At 45.0% G+C, this 21,480-nt stretch overlaps 1 protein-coding gene across 1 annotated transcript in view; it reads left to right on the forward strand.

The window, feature by feature from the left end:
• The window catches only part of LOC134601972 (galactosylgalactosylxylosylprotein 3-beta-glucuronosyltransferase 1-like), a 157,052-nt gene that overhangs the window by 117,159 nt on the left and 18,413 nt on the right, over positions 1 to 21,480 (forward strand). The window contains exons 2-3 of the mRNA XM_063446480.1: positions 6,777 to 6,924; positions 18,365 to 18,891. Coding sequence (XP_063302550.1) covers positions 6,813 to 6,924; positions 18,365 to 18,891 — 639 coding nt within the window. The 5' untranslated portion in view covers positions 6,777 to 6,812. The remainder of the gene's footprint in view (positions 1 to 6,776; positions 6,925 to 18,364; positions 18,892 to 21,480) is intronic.

The following is a 21,480-nucleotide window of genomic DNA, read 5'->3' on the forward strand; positions in this document are numbered from 1 at the left end:
TCGGAGGCTGCCTCACCCAAGATGTGGGAAAATAGCTGCGTGAGAATGTCACCCAGGTCCTCATGGTCGGCTTCAGGCAGGCCTCTGACTCTAATGTTATTTCGTCGCCCCCTGTTGTCTAAATCCTCCACCTGCCTGCGAAGTTCGAGTAGCACAGAGCCCTGCCTGGCCGTGGCATAGTCGGCTGATTGGGAGTGCTGAATGGCCTGCAAGTTCTCAGTCTCTAGCTCTGTGACCCGTTCTTCAAGGGCTGTGAGGTCCCTGCGTACCTCCATAATCTCTTCTCGGATTGCAGCCCTCAGCTCCGCCACCATGGTGGTTTTATCTTTCTTGGAGAGCATATTAGCCGAGATTGCCGCTAGTTCGGCGGTGATATTCGACAGTGCATCTCCCCTAGCTGAGCCCAGCTCCGGATCGGCTCCGCTTTCAGCTCCGGGTGATGCGGCCGCCATTTTGTCTGCGGGCCTCGTGGCGCGGGAGCCGTCCGGGGTGGAGAGAAAGTCGTCCATCGTTCCGGCGAGCTTCCTTGGCGGGCTGTTGCCCGACGGTCCTGGGGTGCCTTGGCGTCTTGTTTTCCCCATTTTAAGTATGCTCGAAGGCATTTATTAGGGGCTTTGTGGGTCGAGGTCGCGGAGCTCCGTAAGTGTGCGACCTACTCCATTCACCGGCAAGCCACGCCCCTAAGCCAAATATTTAAAGACGTTTCTCTTATTACTTTCTGGGGTGATTTACGCGAGGAATACCCAGAATTGTCCAAGCGGACTTATGTGAAACTGGATTCTCGCTTTACTCGGCAACAAAAACAAAGTATCAAAATCGACTTGACGCAACTGCAGACATGCGAATACAATTGTCAACAATTAAACCAGATATAAAAAAAATTGCCAGCAAAAGAGAACATTACACTCCGCTCATTGAAAGGTTTGCACTACGCTGCGCTACTACTCTACTGCACACATTTTTTTGCTGGGGCTCCAAAGTTTTGCTATACCATGTCAAAGGGTTCCAAGGGAAAAAATCATTGGGAAACCCTGGCCTAGGCTGTAAGAAGATTGCCAAGACCCTGAAACTCAGCTGCAGCATGGTGGGTAACACCATACAGCGATTTTACAGGACACGTTCCCCTAGGACTTCAGCATGTTAAAAACAGGCGTCTACAGGCGTCTACATAGGTAGTGTCATATTTCTGTTCTACTACCTGGTATGAGCCCTGCCAAGCAGCCTGTCCTGCTGGACAGGTTTTTTTTTTAGAACCAAAACCTTTTGACCGACTTGAAAGCTACGGCTCCTAGCTCCCTGATCATACCACGTGCGCTGGTGCCTCTGGGCTGCCTGGAGGTTCCCACGCACCAGGTGAGTGAGTTCCTCCAGCTGATTCCTAAACTCCAGCACGTATGGAATGATGGGGGTCCCTTCCTGCTCCCCCTCTTCCCAGTGCTTAAAGACAAGATCTAGGGGCCCCCTAAACGTCCATCCGAACATTAGTTCAAACGGGGAGAATCCTGTAGATTCCTGGGGCACCTCCTGATATGCGAACAGGAGAGAATCTCTCCCAGTCTTTGTGAATGGCTGCAAAGGTATGGAGCATTTGCTTCAGCGTGCCATTGAAGTGCTCGCACAAGCCATTCGTCTGGGAGTGATATGGGGAGCTTAAGATCGATCTAATGCTGCATAACCTCCACAGCTGGTTAGTCATCTTGGCAGTAAACTGGGAGCCCTGATCCGAGAGGATCTCCCGGGGAAATCCCACCCAGAGGAACATCAGGGCTTCGGCCACAGTCTCAGCCTAAATGTTGCTCAGGGCGACTGCCTCAGGTTACCGAGTCATGTAGTCCACAATGGTCAGAATATACTTCTTTCCAGAGGCTTAGCCAGGGGACCTATGATATCAACAGCTACTCTGCCGAAGGGGTCTTCGATGATCGCCCCGCTTTTCCACTCTCTGGCAGACATCACAGGCCTGAAAATACTGCCTCAGATGCTTCAAGATACCTGGCCAGAAGAAGTTTTGGGTGAGCCGATGCTCAGTATGGCCCCTTCCCAAATGCCCTGTCAGGGGGAAATCGTGAGCTATCTTCAACAGCTTGTGTCGATATTTTCTGTGTGCCACCAACTGTTTGGTAATAGTAGGAGCTGTCCCTGAGTTCCCTTTCTCTGCTATGTGGAATAGCAAGCCCCTCTCCCAGATAAACCATTCACCGTCCTGCCCCAGCTGTCCAGGCAGACCTATCCCTATACGTCTATAGGGTCAGATACTACCTCCCTCCCAAACTCAGCACGAGTATCCCAGGACACAGGGACTGGGGCAAGGGGGAACCACGGGGCACAGGGGTAGGAGAACTAGCATGGGGGGCCTGCTTGTCAGGGCGACTATGGGGTTAGGGGTTAGAGGGACTAGCCCGGAAGGCATGCTTGGAGGGGCGACTGCGGGGGGCTGGGACCTGGGGATGGGTACGTGTGCCTACCTGAGCCTCAGAGTGTGAGACGTGCCGGGTGGTGCGGGCTTGCTGCCGGGTCATCACCGGGTAGGTCTCCACATTCTGCGGATAGCTTATCCATGAGCTCGACTTCCACTTTCTTGTCTCCGGTGCCCCAGTTGAGGTTGACGTGGGTCGTAGGTAGGTGGTAGATGTTTCCCCCTGCTACATAGATGGCTACCGTCTCGCCGTTCTTTTCCACCTCTGCAACAAGCCGGATTTGTACTAGAGTCTCGTAGCCCCTGGACGGTCTCTCCATTCAGCTGGGCCAGCTGCCTGTGGTAAGCTCGATTGTCGGTGGCAGCTTGGAGGGGGTCCACCTCGTGGATGATGAACCAGGCGTCTTCGGTGGTGGTTGGTGGGTACTTGGAGGCAGCCTGGTAACAATGGGCTGTGGCGCTCGGGGCTGGAGCGACCACTGGGCGAATCCACCGTGGTTGATCTCTGAGCGGGGGACACTCTCTTTTGAAATGGCTGAGTTGTTGGCAGCGGTGGCACCTTGAGCCTGCCTTTGATGGTACCCTCAGGTTTGGCCCCGGGGCTGGTGGGTTTCTGTGTGGAGGGTAGGTCAGGGCTGCCAGGTGCAGGGGGGGTCAGTAGCTGTGAGAGGTAGTGGGGCGTTGGGGCCGCCGGGCGCCCTCTGGCTTCCAACAAATCTTGTAATGTTTACCATTTTTCGTATAGTCAATGGGTCTGTTCGGCTCACTGATTCTGGTCCCGTAAGGCTGGGAAGTGTGATCCCACCGCTTACCAGTTGTTGCAGACCCCGGGTAGCAAACAACTGGGAGCAAGAGAATACTGAGAAGGGTCAGCAGCTGACCATGGGTAACCCCACCGGTTATCTCCGCTGATTTCCTTCCTTCAGCCGATCAGGAACCATTTAAAATACAAAGAGATCCATCTTCCCCCAGTAACTGGATGACACACAGTCCTGGAGGTACAACAACCACTTTATCCAACAACCACACATGGCTTTTATACATAACCCATGCAAGGGGTGTATCATACCAACATCCAGTGTCCCCTCCCTGGGTCCCCAGTGCGGGAAAGGACTCTGTTCCCTTTGTCCCCAACTCCCGGCACTAAAGGTATAGGGTTTCACACGCCCGCCACCAGGGAGTCTTCTTCCCAGGAGCCATCCCTTTGTCTCCCAGGCACCGAAAGCCTGCCTACGGGAAAATAGATGATTTTTTTTGTCCCTGCAGGCACCGAAAAGCCAGCCCAACTCACCAGTGCCCCAGCAGTGCCCACACCAATCTCAGGGTCCCTCACAGTGGTACCTCCCTCAAACGGTCTCCGCTCGCAAGGTTCATGTGTGAAATCCTGCAAGGAAAGCATCTCCTTTAGGGACATGAATGCTCCCCCTGGACGGCATTCGGCTATACTAAATGTCAGCCACCCAGAGGAACATTCATTAATTACTTCCCTTGCAGTTTCACACTTAGGTTGCAAGTGAGAACATTCTGATTAATTGGTGTGAATTAAGTTAAAGGAGGGCATGCAGTGTTTTCATGCTGAACCTGAAGACACTAAATGCCGCTACTGCAATCTTTGCAGGAACGGAATCAGGAAGTCCCTCTAGTGGCTGTCCGAGTGACAATCGCTGGGCATAATGAGAATTAAAATGGTGCCATTCTTGTCCATTGAAATGAATAATTTGCAGAGCCTCAGCTCGTTGGCTTTCTGTTCGAAAAAAATGATCCATATTTCAAACCTGCTGCAGAAACAGTTATTAATAACTTCATTACTTTCTACAAATGAAAATGATGAGGTCAATGCGGTACAGTAAGTGACTGATGTGCTTCCATATTAAAATACTATTAATATCGGAGCAGGCACACTTATTAATTATCCTACTGTAGAAATACAATTATACTCTTCTATTACATTCGCCAATCACGTAACGTGGGTGCGTCCTCACTAAAAGGAAGTTTTACTCTACTTTTTGTAGATAACATTTTTATGTTTCGGAAGTAATGTTCACAATTATTGTATAGAATTCAAGACTTCATAACATCTGGCCAAATTATAAATATATAGTACAGACATCCAACAATGTATAGCATGTCTCTCATTCCGACCAGAAATAAATACTAAGGGGCATTGTGAAATGGATGAAAGGCGTTTGGATTGTGACTACATTTTTAGTTAGTGAGTGTGACCCAGTGGGTAAAGGAAGGGTGATGAAGAGAAACCCCATTGCCAGGGAGTAAGCTAAGTTACCAAAACTACCTTTTAAATTTGTACAATGGTCATCATCCCATTGTACAGTGCTACGGAATCTGATGGCGCTATATAAATAATAAAATAATAATAATCATCTATCGAATATCCTGTGTTGCGGTTAATGAAGTCTTGTTTTTCTGTACTGACTGACAAATGTAGACCATAGGAAAACGGATGTAGCTACGTGATGTATTAGAAAGGATCCAATTAAATGATATACTTATAGAGTTATGGGTTTTGGCTGTGTAAACAGCTATCATTCTACATGGCCAATTACTTATTGTTTTTATTTATTAGTTTTTTTTTTGTGATTTGAACAATTTTTGGTTTGATCAAAGTCAAATGTCTCTACTGTTTTCATGCTAATAATAGTGTGTGTGTGTAATAAACGAATTATCTGTAAAATAAATCATTTACATTTATCATTAGATGTCTTCTTTTTCTTTCATCTTCTTTTCTTCAGCCCCCAAAAATGTAATAAAGTCATGTTGCAAGCAGCTATTTAAATAAAAAAGGACCCGTTTGCAAAAAAAATACCACATTGTACAAAAAAAATCTAGACGAAAAGACAATCCCTCTTCCCCTACGTGGGATCCGCCGCAGACTGAACTCGTAAGCCTTATAAATGCCGTGCTGTTTGAGTCAGAACGCTCTGATTGGTAGGCTAAGTCAACCAATCAGAGTGCTCTGACAGGTAAATCTTAGACTGACAGATTTACCTCCCTTATACTAACATGGGGGTCATATTGATATAATGGGCCAAGGGAGAGGGAGTCGGGGGGGGGGGGGGGGATTTTGGAAGTGGCAGGGAGCATAGCTCCCCACTGCTTCGATTTTTAAATATTATATGGAATAAGCTGTGAGCCGGTAGCTCTTACCTTGTTATAACTAAAACAAATGATTGTAAGAAAGAATGAATTGCATGGATGAGGTGATAATACATCATTTCGATAAATGTAGTCATTTGTTTGGCTGACAGTTTTCACGCTTATGCAGCTACAGGTGTAGCATTCTTACCACCAATACCAGATTGTAGGGAAATTTACAGTTTGTTCTCGATCCCAGAGCCCCCTATTAGTTACATTGTTTGACTATCTAGTTATAGTACTTACTTACGCACTTTACGCCATCTAGTGGTTACTTTGTATTTTGCAACATAGGCATTTTATTGCTAGCTACATTGTATAGCTAATTCAGCACATCTCCAGCTGAATATTATTTTTATATATATTATATATATTATATATAATTATATTCTGAGTAAAGATAGCATAAGATTCCCTGCATTGCAGACTCCAACTTTGCTATCATCATTTATATTGAGGGACTACATGTAATGATGTCTTTTGACATACAATTATTTTGTATATCTTTTTAGTTCATTGGAAATAAAGGTTATTTCACCACTTATCTTTTCTTGTCTACGTTACTATAATTGTATGATCTTTCTGTAAAGCAGAGGTAAGGAACAAAATCAAAGGTGCAGCAGTAACAGCAGAACGTTGTGTTTTGGGAAATGTGTCCCTCTTTATATCCTACTTTTGGTTCTTGATTGCTTGCTGACCAAAATGTCACTTTAAAGGGACACTGTAGCTGTTATATCTTATTGAAGTGGTTATAGTGTCTGGAGTCCGCTGGAGCGGTCATTCCATTTATTGTTAAACCAATTTTAATGGGGTTTATTAAACGCAAGTCCCAGCAGCCAATCCCCTCTGTGCTGCTAGGCTAATGGTAAAAAGCAGCAATGAGCAATAACCTGAGCAGCAATGAGCAATAACCTGAGCAGCAATGGGCAGCTGTGATTGGCTGAGAGTATCAGCTGAGCACATTCCACCTATCACAGCTCCCATTGCTGGTATTAATCGGTATGGCTATAAGGAAGTGTGTAATCTCTGCCTTAGCTACACCTCTGGCAGTGGGTGTCCCGGGACTATTATTCAGTGTTAAACTGGCCGAAATATGATTGAATAAATTAATTCACATGAAATGGCTGTGCAATGTCCTTTTAAAACAATGACCAGTAAGCCATGTGCATAATATTGATACGTTTTGTAAACTCTGTTTCCTCCCCAGGTAAGGAGATGAACTTTCACAGATTATTACAGCATTATGCTCAGGAGGCGAAACCTGCTCACCACACTGCTCATCGTGCTCCCTTGGGCCCTTCTGTTCACGTTATGGCACCAACACCCAACCACTCGCTACCTCTCCCTCCTAAGGAGTAAGTCAGAGATACCGTATGTGACTGTAATACTCCACAGGGCATCAGTTCTTCCAATCTTTGGAGAGAGGCAGTAAAGGGGACTTATAACTTAAAACTTTATTTATAACCGACAGTTTAAAAGTATTTCTGTTCTTTTACTCTTGTATCCTAGACCGTTACTAATCCAGTAACATTATAAATTAGTAATCTTCTTGCTACTTTATACATCAGTGACTGTTAGCTTGTTTTAGAAGGGGCCCAAATAATATACATTACACTAGTTTGGGAACACATTCTTCAATTGCAAAATTAACTCCGTGACCCATTCTAGCAGTATATTATAATTAAAGGATCACTATAGTGTAGGGAAAAAAAACTCGTTTTCCTGACACTATATAACCCTTAAGCCCAGCGGGAGGAGGACCCTGAGGGTGGGGGGACCTAAGGGGTTAAAACCCCTTCAGCTACTTACTTTAATCCAGCGCTGGGCTCCCTCACTGCTGGTGACCTCTCCGCCGATGTCAGCTCCCGAGTGGAGCGGAATGCGCATGCGCGGCAAGAGCCGCACGCGCATTCAAACAGTCCATATGAAAGCATTTCTCAATGCTTTCCTATGGACGTTCTGCACGCTGAATGCGATTTTCGCATCCAGCATCGCAGAAGCACCTCTAGCGGCTGTCAGGAAGACAGCCACTAGAGGCTGGATTAACCCTGTAATGTAAACAGAGGTTTCTCTGTAACTGCTATGTTTGCATCTGAAGGGTTAAAACCTGGGGGACCTGGCACCCAGACCCCTTCATTGAGCTGAAGTGGTCTGTGTTACTTTAGTGTCCCGTTAATAATACATTTACTTTAGCAAAACATCTCTGTTAGACTCTTTATCATGTCATTGAGGTCTCAGTTAGCTTGGGGGTGCCGTGCAGTTACTGTAGCCTATTAATTTGTTTTCCTGGGATCTTCTGACAAGGATTGTCTCGTCTCCACCATTGTAGAGACGCGATCAAATACCAAAGAGATATAACACATAGACCCACATTTCAGTCCCAACCCTGGGTGTAAGAACCACTTATATAATTTATATATGCAGTCGCGCCACTTTCGCAAAATAAAAAGCAATATGAAAACATTCGTAATAAAAAAAATGAAACCACTTTAAACCTCTTTCTCTCAGGACACCCCTTTGCCATTTACATCCTCATAGAACAATGTTATTCACCAACATTTTCCCAGCTATTTTCTTTCCTAAAATCTCTATATCCTGGGAATGTCTTGCAGGGATACTGCGTTTTCCTTCAGTCAGTGACTGTTCTATGCTGCTTGGTTTTGTGATTACTTTTTTCTGCTTCATATAAATGTTGTTGACCTTTTTATAGCATCGAGTAAAATTGAGCAGACACAATTTCACTAACTCGATGAAATGTAATCTTTTCTTTTCCCTGCTTCTTCTCTAAATGCAATAACCTTTAGGAATCATGGCTTGGTAATCCTTGAAATGATTATGTATAGTCTTCTTCACGCACAGCCATTACTTTCTGTAATGTACTTTACCCACTGCTCACGGACAATTAAATACCTGAAAACTGATTTTCTACAGTTCCCCCTGAGGCACGTCATTAGGAGAGCTTCTCCTTTCTGTCGTTAGTACTGTATCAAGTATCAAGTTCCAGCCACTAGTATCCGAAATATGTTTCATTTCACAAGGCTTTCATTGGCCAATTGAACAAAAAGCAGTGTGTGTTTGGAAGTGAAAGCAATACACTTAAAAAGAGAAAGATATGATATGTTGTCATTTATAAGGTCCTGTTAGTTCAATAAAATTGGTAAATCCTTATTCAAAGGGTTACTCCAAACAACATAACCACTACAGTGTGTCCACTGTTAGCCAATGAATGGTACACTGTGCAAAAACAGGCTTTTTTTTTTTTTTTTTACAGGAATGACATTAGCTGGCTTGGAAATGGAGTTACATCGCCAGTAGCCAAGGTGTTAAACATACTAGATGTGTTGCGTTTCACAGCGAAACGCTGCACATGCAGACTCCACCCATTTTAGCACTGAGGCCTCAATTTAATATTTTTCCATAAGCTTATCGATTGATTTCAGATTTTAAAAAAATGATAATTTTGTAGTTTAATAATTTTATACTTTGTTTTACATGTTGATTTATATATATATATATATATGATATCGTTTTTTACATTTTAATATTGTGAATCATTTGAAAAGCCTACCCAACAATATTAAATTGAGGCCTAAATTTTAAAATCAGTTTGAATTCATGTTATGCATTAAAATTCCTAGATTTTACTAGTAGCATGACGTAAAGTCATGATTTTATTAATGACACGGAGGCGAGTATTATGCTTCTCTTTCTTTTATTTTCCCTCAGCAGCGAAGAGAGAAATGAGTGAAAAGAGAAAAAATATATCATTAACATATATACATATTCAACATAATCCACAGTGCTACATAGGGAACCTCCCCCTTTCAGTATATAAGGTGTAGCACTCTCTTCCTCTTCCTCTTTCGTCGTGATCCGAAGACCCGTAAACCGAACCAGAACTTGCATTCGAACTGTAAACTCGGGAAGCTGAACATATCTTCCTGGGAATGCGGAGTCAACTGTGAAGCTCCTTTAAGTTCCATAAGTATTTGGAATCATGCTAAAAAGGAGAGGAGAAATATGGTAAAATCCCAACTTGCAACTGGGTGTAATATATCCATTATATATAGTAATCTAGACTACTGAAAAGGAATAAATGTCATATTAACTAGACATAACATAAAGTGTGTGATAATCATGATCGATTAAAAGTTAATGTAAACTAAAGACAGGGTGTAGCAGGAGAACATATCACCAACTCCAACCCAGGGAGGGAGGGAGGGAATAATACTCGCCTCCGTGTCATTAATAAAATCATGACTTTACGTCATGCTACTAGTAAAATCTAGGAATTTTATTAAAGACACGGAGGCTCCTATTATGCTTGTTTAAAGCTGAGCAATGACTTTATCTGAAAAATGTTGTATCGGTCTAAAGTAAAAATTCCTGAATGTGGATTCCGTAGACCAATCTGCGGCCTTCAGAATGTCTTCCAAGCGGCAACCGGCCGCCGAAGCTTTAGAGGCCATGGCGCCTCTAACCGAGTGAGATGAGAAAACAGAGACGTCTATTCCGGCCGTAGCTAGTATCCATTTAATCCATCGTGCCAGCGTCGGTGTGGATACCGGCAGATGGGGTTTTTTCAGGGAGATGAACAGGGGCCCGTCATTGGACGGGCGCAGTGCAGAGGTGCGAGATTCGTATTCTTTTAGGCACGCTATTGGGCATAAGTTAGGTAAACCCGGTATCCGTGGATAGCAGACCTGTTTGGTGGCCGACTTCGTTCTTCGTGAAATATCGAATGACACCCCCTCCGGGGTGAATGAACGTGCTCGCCAGTCCAAGGCTCTCACGTCTGATACCCTTTTGCAGGATAGAAGGCAAAACAGCATCAGTAGTTTTGCTGACAGTTGCTTAAGAGAGAGATCTACGTTAGTGGGCCAGCCATCTAAGAGCTTGAACACACAGGTGACGTCCCAGAAGGACCCGTATCTGGATGTGGGGGGCCGTGAGAAACGAACTCCCTTAAGCAAACGACAAACCAGAGGGTTCTGACCCAGTGGGAGGCCGTCCACCTGGTCGTGTCCGGCCGAGATGGCCGAGCGGAAAACGTTGACCGTGCGGAAGGCTTTGCCTGATTCGAACAGATGCGTAAGGAAATCTAGTACCGATTTCACAGGGGCTGATACCGGATCCAATGATCGTCCCAAGCACCAATTGGCCCACTGTCTCCATGCTGCAGCATAGGCTTGTCGTGTACCAGGTGCCCATGCGTTTGCCAGGAGCCGCACAGTCGTGTTCGAAACCTCCGTGATCTCCCAGGGTCCCCGGAAAGGAGCCACGCCATGAGGCGGAGAAGGCCCTGTTCCACCAGGGGGTGGTTTTCCCCATCTGGGTTGGTCAGTAGTGATGGATGTTCCGGCAGTAGCCGTGGGTGGTCTATTGCCATCTCCAGCAGATGTGGGAACCAAGGTTGAGATCTCCAGCACGGGGTTATCAGTACCAATGAGCTCTTGAAGCGCCGGAGGTGCGCCAGGCAACGAGCTATCAGATTGAACGGAGGGAAGGCGTAGGCCCTGCCCTCGGACCAATCTTGGAGGAAAGCGTCTGTCGCTACTGCCTCCGGGTCTGGTCTCCAGCTGCAGAACTTCGGTAGTTGTGTGTTGAGTCTGGATGCAAACAGATCCATGCTCAAAGGTCCCCACAGGGACGAGATTCTGCGGAATAATTTCGGTAGCAGTTTCCAATCTCCCGAGTCCCTCAGGTAGCGGGAGTTCCAGTCCGCGGTGTAGTTGTCTAGGCCCGGGATGTGTTCCGCGGTAACGGACACGCTGTTTTGTAAGCAGTAGTTCCAGAAGTCTCTGGCCAAAACCGCTAGGATGCGAGACCTGGTTCCCCCTAGATGATTTATGTATCTTACGGCTGAGGCATTGTCCAGCTTGAGGAGGATCGAGCATGAGATGCCTCTGGGAGACAGACTGCGAATGGCGAACGAGGCCGCCAGCAGTTCCAGAGAGTTTATGTGTAAGAAGGACTCCTCCGTGGACCACCTGCCTCCTGTGGATATATTGCCGCAGCGCGCGCCCCAGCCATGTAAGCTGGCGTCCGATTCGATCACCAGGTCTGGGGTGGACCCGAAGATCGCTCGGCCGTTCCAAGCTTCCATGTGGGTTAGCCACCAGTTCAGTTCCTCCCTCGACTCTGTGTCCAGGGAAATGTGAGATTCGTACGAGTGGCCACTTCTCAGGCAGGCCGCTTTCAGCCGTTGTAAGGCTCTGTAGTGTAGCGGGCCTGGGAAAATCGCCTGGATAGAGGCCGCTAACAGGCCGATTACCCGCGCCAATTGGCGTAGGGATATGTCCGGCCTTTGCATCAGTTTCTTTATTTCCCTCTTGATGTTGGACATCTTCTCTGTTGGGAGGCAGAGAACCTGTAGTACAGAGTCGATACGGAATCCGAGGAATTCCATTTGTTGAGAGGGAATCAGAACCGACTTCTTCCAATTTACAAGGAAGCCTAGGTTCTGTATGAGGTGTAGGGCCCAGCCTAAGTGTTCTAGTAAGAGGGATCGAGTCCCGGAGAGTATTAAGATGTCGTCCAGGTAAATGATAAGGCGGACTCCGTGTAATCGGAGGAAGGCCACCACTGGTTTTAGGACCTTCGTGAAACACCACGGGGCGGAGGACAGGCCGAAAGGTAGGCATGTGAAACGCCACTTCTTGCCTTCCCAGCAGAACTGGAGTAGGTTCCTGTGAACCGAGGCTATTGGGATCGTTAGGTAAGCGTCTTGTAAATCTAGTTTGACCATCCAATCTCCGGGTAGGAGTAGGTCTCTGAGGCAGTGAATGCCCTCCATCTTGAAGTGCCTGTATTGTATGAAGGCATTCAGGGGCCGCAGGTTGATAACCGGGCGCACCCCGCCTCCCTTTTTGGGCACTAGAAAAAGGTTGCTTACGAAACCCGGTGTGTCTAGAGGGACCTCTTCTATGGCTTTCTTGGCCTGTAATTCCCTGATCTCCGTAGAGATGAGATCTAAGTGTGCAGATGGCATGTGAATCGCCCTTGGGGGCGATGGCTGAATGGGGGGAGCGGTTAGTTCTAGTTGGTAGCCCCTTATTGCCTGTAACACCCAACTGTCTGACGTGACACGTGACCATGCCCGGGCGAACCGGGTCAGCCTGCCCCCTACCGGTATACGGGAAGAAAGGGGAAACATGGTACTCACCATAAGGGCGTTTTGCCGTGGGTGCTCCTCGACTGCCTCGGGTATGCCAAGCCCGTCCTCGCGAGGGGAAAAATGGGGTGAAGGACCGTTCCTGGGTCGGTCTCTGATGGTTGAAGGAGCCTCTGTCGGGTCTAGAGAAAACCCGGGGGTTGCGGCCGGGTAGACGGCTCCTACCTCTACCGGCCCCGCCAAAAACCTTTGGGCTAAAAACCCTCTTAATGGAGGATTGGGCCTTGTCCAAGGCCGTGAATGTCTTTACGTAAGACCCTAGGTCCTTTACAAAGGATTCTCCAAATAGAAGGCCGTTGGCGGAGGCACCGGGCTCATTAGAGGCCATGCTTGCGAGCTTGGGCTCAATCTTAAGCAGGATGGCTTTCCTGCGCTCAGTTGACATGGCCGTATTGGCGTTGCCAATCATGCAGATCAGGCGCTGGAGCCAGCCGAACGCCACCTCAAAGTCTACTGGAGCCCCAGTCGACTGAGCCGTCTCTAGCAGCTCGTACAATTTGGTGACCGGGCCCAGGGTGTCCAGGAACTTATCCTGGCAGTTCCGCATGGAGTAGTCCAGGCCTTTTTTGGGTTTCCAACCCGACTTGCCCAGAAACTGCACAATCTGGGGGTCTACCTCAGGGGTCTTGGCTACCGCATCGGGTATGATCGGGCGTGGGCATTCTGCCCTCAGCTTGTTCCGGCCCTCCTGTGAGAGGGATTTCCGCACCCTAAGGGCCAGGTATCGGGCTATATGGGTCGCGGGCTCCCATTCCGCGGAGCGAGGGTGCCTGAGGTCGTCTGGGTCAAAGACCAGGGCATCTTTCTGGTCAGAGGTTAGCTCTGCATCATGGGTCCCCGAAGGGGTTTTGGCCTTGGTTTGTCTGGAAGGGAATTGTGACCCTGGCAGGTCATCGTCCCCTGAAACCTCGTCCCCGTAGGGATCCGAGAATTGGTCGTCTGACTCCTCGTCCCCGTCCTCGTCCGAATCGGACAATAAATCATGGGCACGTGCCCGTTTCCATACCCTGGCCGCCGTAGCCCGGCCAGTAGCTCTACTGCGCGGTTGTTGCGCGCCATCATCGACAGCCTGAGGCGTGTCATTCAAACCAGGCTGTACCTGGGTGTGGGGAGGGTCAGCGGTATGTTTGCGCTTGGCAGATGCCTTGCGCCCTGGGCTAATCTCATCAGGGGAGTTGGGAGAGGGCCCTGTGCCCGACTGGGTGGGAAGGGCCTGTCTAAGGGCCTGAGAAATAGATAGGGAGATACTGGATGACATAGCTCCCATGGCCGAGGAGATAGCCTTGTTAATAGAGGTGGACATAGTAGTGTCCAAGAGGGATTGGAATTCCTCTGAACCTATAAGGTTGGAGTCGGCCTGGGAATCAGATGCTGTGGTACCCTTAAGTGGGACAGGGTGGGGATTCAAATCACCACAGGCAGACTGCATGGTAACAGGCTAGCAGTTAGTGTAGGCTAAAGGACAGAGGTGCTGGATTGCTTAACCCACGCACAAAGGACAGAGCAGGGGAGAAAAAATACCCGGTAAGAGCAGGAGCGGGGTCAAGCAGCCTCCTCGGAGCAAAAACACGCCGAGTAATGAGGCTTAAAATGGCCGCCGGCAGTATCGGCGACGGGAAACCAAGAAAATGGCCGCCGCGAGTGTGCGCGCATGCGCAGAACGCGCCCGCGGCGGAACCGAGAAGGTGTGAAAAACCGCCGTGGAGTAAGGTAGGCGGGATATAATGATTGCCGAAAACGGCAAGGGTGGGGTGGGGGGATAGTCAGGGGCCCAGAGGAGCCCAGGGACCCGGGTGAAAACGGGTCGGGTCAGAAAAGAAGAAACAGTATAAGGAATGAATAAAACCTAGAAACCAAACCTTGCAGATAAAACTGCAGGCAGAGTAGGTATAGATGACAGTATAATGATATAGTCAATAAATGTACTTAGCTGGTCTGAGGGAGCAGCGAAGAAAGAGGAAGAGGAAGAGAGTGCTACACCTTATATACTGAAAGGGGGAGGTTCCCTATGTAGCACTGTGGATTATGTTGAATATGTATATATGTTAATGATATATTTTTTCTCTTTTCACTCATTTCTCTCTTCGCTGCTGAGGGAAAATAAAAGAAAGAGAAGCATAATAGGAGCCTCCGTGTCTTTAATAAAATCCGAATTGTAGGGAATCAAAACTGAATCTAAAATACTAAAACTGTGTCTTTTTAATCTCAAAATCGGTTATTTTACATTTTGCCATTTACATTTCAATACTCTACAATTCTGAGTTGAGGTAAAGATCTCCTTTACTGAATCACCCTGAGATTTTTATTAGTTTTAAATGTTGCACTAGAGAATAAGAGACTCTAGCTGCCCCCGGGGTATGTGCGGATATTTCTACCTGCACATTGCTCTTTAATTGAAGTTGTTAGTCACTGTAAGCATCAGGCAGAGGGATCGTAGTGCCAGGAATGCAGCATTGTATTCCTGGAACTACAGTATCCCTTTAATTTCTCCAATAGGGAGGAAGAGGTAAAGACAGGAAAAGCACCGTGACCTGAAGGGTTTACAATCGATTATTATAAAACTCTAAAAGGCCAAATAACCAACATACTAACCTCATTATGTAATGCTATAAATATATAGATAAATACTGGTCAAAACTCGTATGGACTCTGTAACGGATCGACAGGCACCCCGACTGGGTACCTCTGTTGAAGGATGCTCCTAGCGCTTCCTGAGGACTGCCGCAGACACCACAACCACCGAACCGGAGAAACATATAACTTCTCTCAAACATATGAATGCTGTATACAGCCGAATCGGACAAACCATGCGAATAGGTTTACACTCCTAGCAGTCAAACTGGAACAGCATACAATAAATCCTCCTACAATAATGAGACGACACTTCACTTTAAGGGTTAAGCAGGAACTCCAGATTTATTCACACAACCTCCTTTTAAGACATTCTCCCATGCAAGGGAGGGATCCACAACAATTAGTACCACAGCCAATAATGTACCGGTTACCTCCCACACATCTCCTCCTCTTAGTGTGACACATAATCCCATTATTCCAGACACAAATTCCATGGGTTTCTGGATGTACCCCTAAACATAGTGTTACCCCCTTTAAATGTTACATCCCCTGGTAGCCCTGATCTGGGTGAGGCACATATCCAAAAATCACCCAGATCGGACCAGGGGTTCGGGAATTATGGAGGGTTAAAGTTTTGACCGACCGCATGGCAAAAGTATCCGAAAATAGTTCCATGTATTTTGGCCCTGCAGTCGGTCACAGAAAAGGGAATGAAAACACACGAATTGCCTGGGTTATAGAGCCTGGGGAGGGTTTGAATGAATTCCCTTGTTCGTGGGGTTCTTTTTACCGAACGGCGGGCCATTCGGTAGTTTCTACACGAATTGCTGGAAGTCTGGAGGTCTCAGCGGTGTTTGCCTAGTCGAGTGTCCGATTTTAGTTCCAGACACTCGACGGCAAAACACCGCTGTTCGGGAGTTTAAGATGGCCGCCGCCACGTGTTTGTTTCCCGAATGGCGGCCACCCAGAGGACAAAGAACACATTACATAGATTGCCAATTACCCGTTTGCAACATTGTTGCAAACTGTAATTGGAGGCACACTTATTCCTGCGTGGTCTGGTTGTTCGGTAGTTTCACTCAATATAATGAATGGAGTGATTCTACCGAACAATCAGAGAATGCTGCATACACATATACAATTTAACCGAACACACAGAAACATACATAATATAAAATACATCCTTACTGTAATCTGCTACAAAGTCTTAAAGGGGTATTGTTCCCAAAAAGTCATAGTATTTCCCACGGCCTAGACTCAAAAGATCTTTCGATTATGAGAGGGGATTACAACAGCCCTGAGATTAGGCCCCGACCCACCAATACATTTACAGACACCAACTTCTTTGTCATGGACATCCTTAAACTTTAAATATCTAGAGGTGTTAGTCCCCCCCAAAAGGTCCACCCTATGCAAAATCAATATGGCACCGCTTATGACCAGAGTGAAAGATACTCTCTCCAGATAGGATCAACTCCCTTTAAATCTCTAGGGGAGAGCCACCCTTTTAAAATCAATGATAGTATGAAAACTCCTATATCCACTACAAGCCTTACCAATACTACTCTCATGTTCAGATGAATAAACCCTAAAACTAATTTCTACATTTCTCTGGGAACAAAAACGTCCACGAATAGAAATGAACAAGTTATCTCAACCAAGATTTAACCTGGGTTTAGATAATCCAAATATAAAATTGTACACATTAGAAGCACACTCCTGACAGCCTTAGACTCAATACAAAGATCAGGTCAATTCAGAATAGTACACATAGAAACACAGCTCTATCTCGCAATTGTCATACACCCCATATACTTCCCTTCCGGAGGAGGCACAAGAAAATCCTCTATTAGCATCCACTATTAAAACATGGAAATTGATGAGAAAACTAATGGGACTGCAATGGGAATATATCAGGTTTATATCTTACTTACGCAACCCATGCTTTCAAGATGTGGAAGCCAATAATCTCATACCGCTCTTGGAAAACTGCAAGCCCCACCACCATTTATAACTTTCTGGATGAACACAAAAAAAACAATATTATAATTTCAACAAATCAAACACAAATTTCCTGACCTTGGCTTTCCCTTCCTTGCATACTTACAGACAGACATGCAGTCTAATCAACTCGATAATTCCACATCTTAGTCCGGAAGATTGGAACCACTCTATAGACTATACACTTACACAACCAGCAACTTCATCCTATTCAATTAGCTGACTTTATTCCCAAATCAGACCTACCTTAGACCACTCAAGATAGATAACAAGTTCCAACATGTTCATATAATACACTCAAAGCAACAACAATCAAGTTGCTTAAAATACACCCAACAACAAACAACAACAAACACACAACTACTCCCCTCAAACTATTTTCCTTAAAGCTGAAGGACTCAGCCAGATGCCAAATATGTGGGACACACAGAGCAGAGCTATTTTACTGTTTTTTGGGGATGTGCACAGATTCATGTATTCTGGAAACAAGTAGATAATTCTGTAACACAATTACAAGATGGATGCTTCCAGACTTCTGCTTGCTGGCAGCACTAGGAGTAAAAATTGCAAAAACAATGTTCTGAAACGAGTCCATATAATCGTAGCAGCAGTTCCATCATTGGAAGTAAGAACGTTCAGGTAGACCTGTGGATGACAGAGCTTCTTTTAGTGAATCTCAAGTGGAGAAAGCTAAAAAACAGTCTATAACAGAAATATTCTGTATCTGTATATCAATGTTCTAAATAGAACACTCTGCAACCAATGGGAGGATGGCCTAGATCAGGGATAGGAAACCTTTGGCACTCCAGATGTTGTGGACTACATCCCCCATAACGCTCTTACACCCATAATGCTGGCAAAGCATCATGGGAGGTGTAGTCCACAACATCTGGAGTGCCGAAGGTTGTCTATGCCTGGCCTAGATAACACATCTCTCTTCAGGTTCTGTCTGTGTGCATATTGTGAACAGCACTAGAGCATAAGGAAATGTTATTTGTGACTGCAAATAATAATATATATATTTTTTTTACTCTCCATTATTACAGAAGATATAGATGACAATTCTACAGCCAAACCCCTTCTCAGCAATGTGACAAAAGAAGAAAGTCTTCAATGTATCCACCAGCAATCCACTCATGAGGCACCTGTGGTCATAAGGACGTATGTATATTCCCGACCTCCTCCTTGGTCTGAGGATGTTCCTATTATTTATGTGATAACTCCAACCTATTCTCGGCCTGTACAAAAGGCTGAACTGATAAGACTCCTAAATACTTTTCTGCATGTTGTGAATTTACACTGGATTGTGATAGAAGACTCCCCTCGGAAAACCAAACTGGTGGCCAACTTGTTGGAGAAAGCAGGGCTCAACTTTACCCACCTGAACGTGGAGAGCCCACATAACTTAAAGATAGGTCTTGCAAAGTCTCCCAATCATACACCACGAGGGACAGTGCAGAGAAATCTCGGTCTACGATGGCTTAGAGACAATATCAATGCTTCCAATCCATCCGATGGGGTTGTATACTTTGCTGATGATGACAACACATATACTCTGGAACTCTTCGAAGAGGTAAAACATTTAAAACAGCTTTTAGGAGTAAAAAAAAAAAAATAATTATTTCACCATTAGGTATGACTGAATTCTTTAGTTTATTAGGCATGATTTATATCTTAATTTACATGTGTAATTAGTTTGTTGAAGGAGGCCAAATCACTTTGAAGTGGAAATTTCTATTTTACGTGTGACTGAAAAAGTAAAACGTCTGTATTTTCTTTTGCTTTTTGAATTGTGGTTTAATTTCTGTTTAGTGCACCCTGATGGTTAAGGTGCCTCTATCACTGTGTTCACAATGGGAAGTAATTCAAAAAGTGATCTTCATTGAGGTATTTCAAAGAACTCTTTCTGTAAATCTCTGCTTAGGTACGTTGGCTAAAAGCAATCATAGAGATAAAGGATATGATTTTGGAAGTCAGGTTTAAGAGGTATTTTAATCTCAAAGAGATTATCACTCAAACCAAATCGTTTGGAATATTCAAGAAATGTGATACTTTGGAAGAACATTAAGTATTTATTATTGTAAGGAACACAAACCCAGTGGAATATTAACTAAGTATAAAGAAAGACAATGATTAATGTCCCTCATTAACATATCAAGCATTTTGTATACAAACTACATTCCAGCTCCCATATGGTAGCCACTTCTACGTGGGGCTATTTATCAAAATCCTCCATGTGCATAAAGGATTTGGGACTTTAATTTTCATTTGAGAAATAAGCTACTGTTCTGGAATATTTCCGTGATAATTAGTACCCGTGTGTTTGCGTGCATGTAAAACTTGCCCCGTTGTGTTTCCACAAAGCTCCTGGGATGCTGTGCAGAGTAAGCGAACAAGAACAAATGGCTTTGTAGAACTTTTAGATATTCTGTCCACATTTTTGCTGTAGCCTGCCATTTTTAACATCAACCAAGGTGTAGCCTGGCACAGCTGATTTAGTTCTTTGAGGTTCTTCCGTGTGCTGCTGGGTTTGATCACACATGGTAATCTTTCATATAACCAGCGTACAGGCTATACATGTTTTTTAAGAATGTTTAAAAACACCATTTTCAGATGAAAAAATATGTAGGAACCGTTATATGCTTAGTTGTACAAATTCTTGTACAGCTTATATATATATATATATATATATATATATATATATATATCTTTGGATGTTCTTCCAATATATTCCCTCGGGACTCAGGAGTATAGACCATATATGACCTCTCAGATGGTATTGATGCTGTCATTATTTTTCCAGTAATCTGTGTATTGTAAAAATAAAAAGTGAAAGCTGAAAAGCAATTTTTCAGTCAAAATGGGCAAACACTCTAAGTCAGTAGTTTTTTCCAGTTGAATAGAGATCTAGAACAGGCATAGGCAACCTTCGGCACTCCAGATATTTTGGACTACACCTTCCATGATGCTTTGTCAGCATTATGGGTGTAAGAGCATTATGGGGGATGTAGTCCACAAAATCTGGAGTGCCGAAGGTTGCCTATCCCTGATCTAGAATTTGCATTTCCCAAGTTAATCCTCTGCAGTTCCCAGATATACTTATTATAACCCTGTCAGTATCACTGTATCTCAGTGTTCCGTTTCCTCTCGTACGTACATGTCATTGTAACTAGGGTTCTCTTCTTCTTAACCGGGCCATCTTCTCCTACTGTTCCTGTATGCTATACATGCTTTGGTAGAATTAAAAGTATATTTTGGTAACGTTTGCACAACATTGCAGAATATGTTGGTGCTATATAAATAATTGCGATTAATGCTTGTCCCATGGCCTCTCACCCATAATTTATTTTGTACTGGTTTTACATTTTCAAAATTTTTACCTTCATCCCTCTTTCGTCAATCGGACTTTGTTTCTTTTGTTTTCGCTTGTTGATTTTCATCCTCTTTTTGTCCATTTCCATCCTCGCTGTAGTGAGGAATTCCATACACTGCACAGGGTGGCCTCTTGCACCTTCTTACTATGTAACGTCTTTTCAAATATTTCCTCCGAGATTTCCTCCACCTGCTGTAATTGTATAAAATTTTATTCACAAGTCACCTAAAATGTATTGGAACAGCCCTGCTACTGGCCACACCACCCATCAACTCCCTGTTCTAATTTAGAACCCCATACCACCAGTGTGATACGCTAAGCAAAGTAAAGATTCTACTGTCAATCTGCAATTCGCATCCATTCTTTATGTGACATGTATACTTTATATAACGTCATATTATGGGATACATAACACAAGCTAAGAGAACGTACAAGAACATGTGTCATAATAGTTATATAAGAAATTCCATTTTCATTTTTTGTACAGATTCTCAAATTAAAGGGGGGTTTGTTCACCAGTTTGTCATTTGCGTTGCATCCATTGTCACCATGATAACAACTTTCAACGTAAACGTTTTTGAGTGGCAGGTGCTGTGTGAATTACCTAAGGCTGAAATATATTAACAGCGTCTACACTAAACCATTTCAAATGAAATAAATAAGTACACATCATCGGAAAATGCACTTTTCTTTGCAAAACACATTTTTCAAAAGGTGACTTTTCGTCTTCAGTGAACGGAACCACATTTTGATCTATTATTTATCCCTCCAAGGACTGTAAAGTATACA

The sequence above is a fragment of the Pelobates fuscus genome, chromosome 1, assembly GCF_036172605.1.
Source record: "Pelobates fuscus isolate aPelFus1 chromosome 1, aPelFus1.pri, whole genome shotgun sequence".
In the NCBI taxonomy this organism is placed as follows: domain Eukaryota; kingdom Metazoa; phylum Chordata; class Amphibia; order Anura; family Pelobatidae; genus Pelobates; species Pelobates fuscus.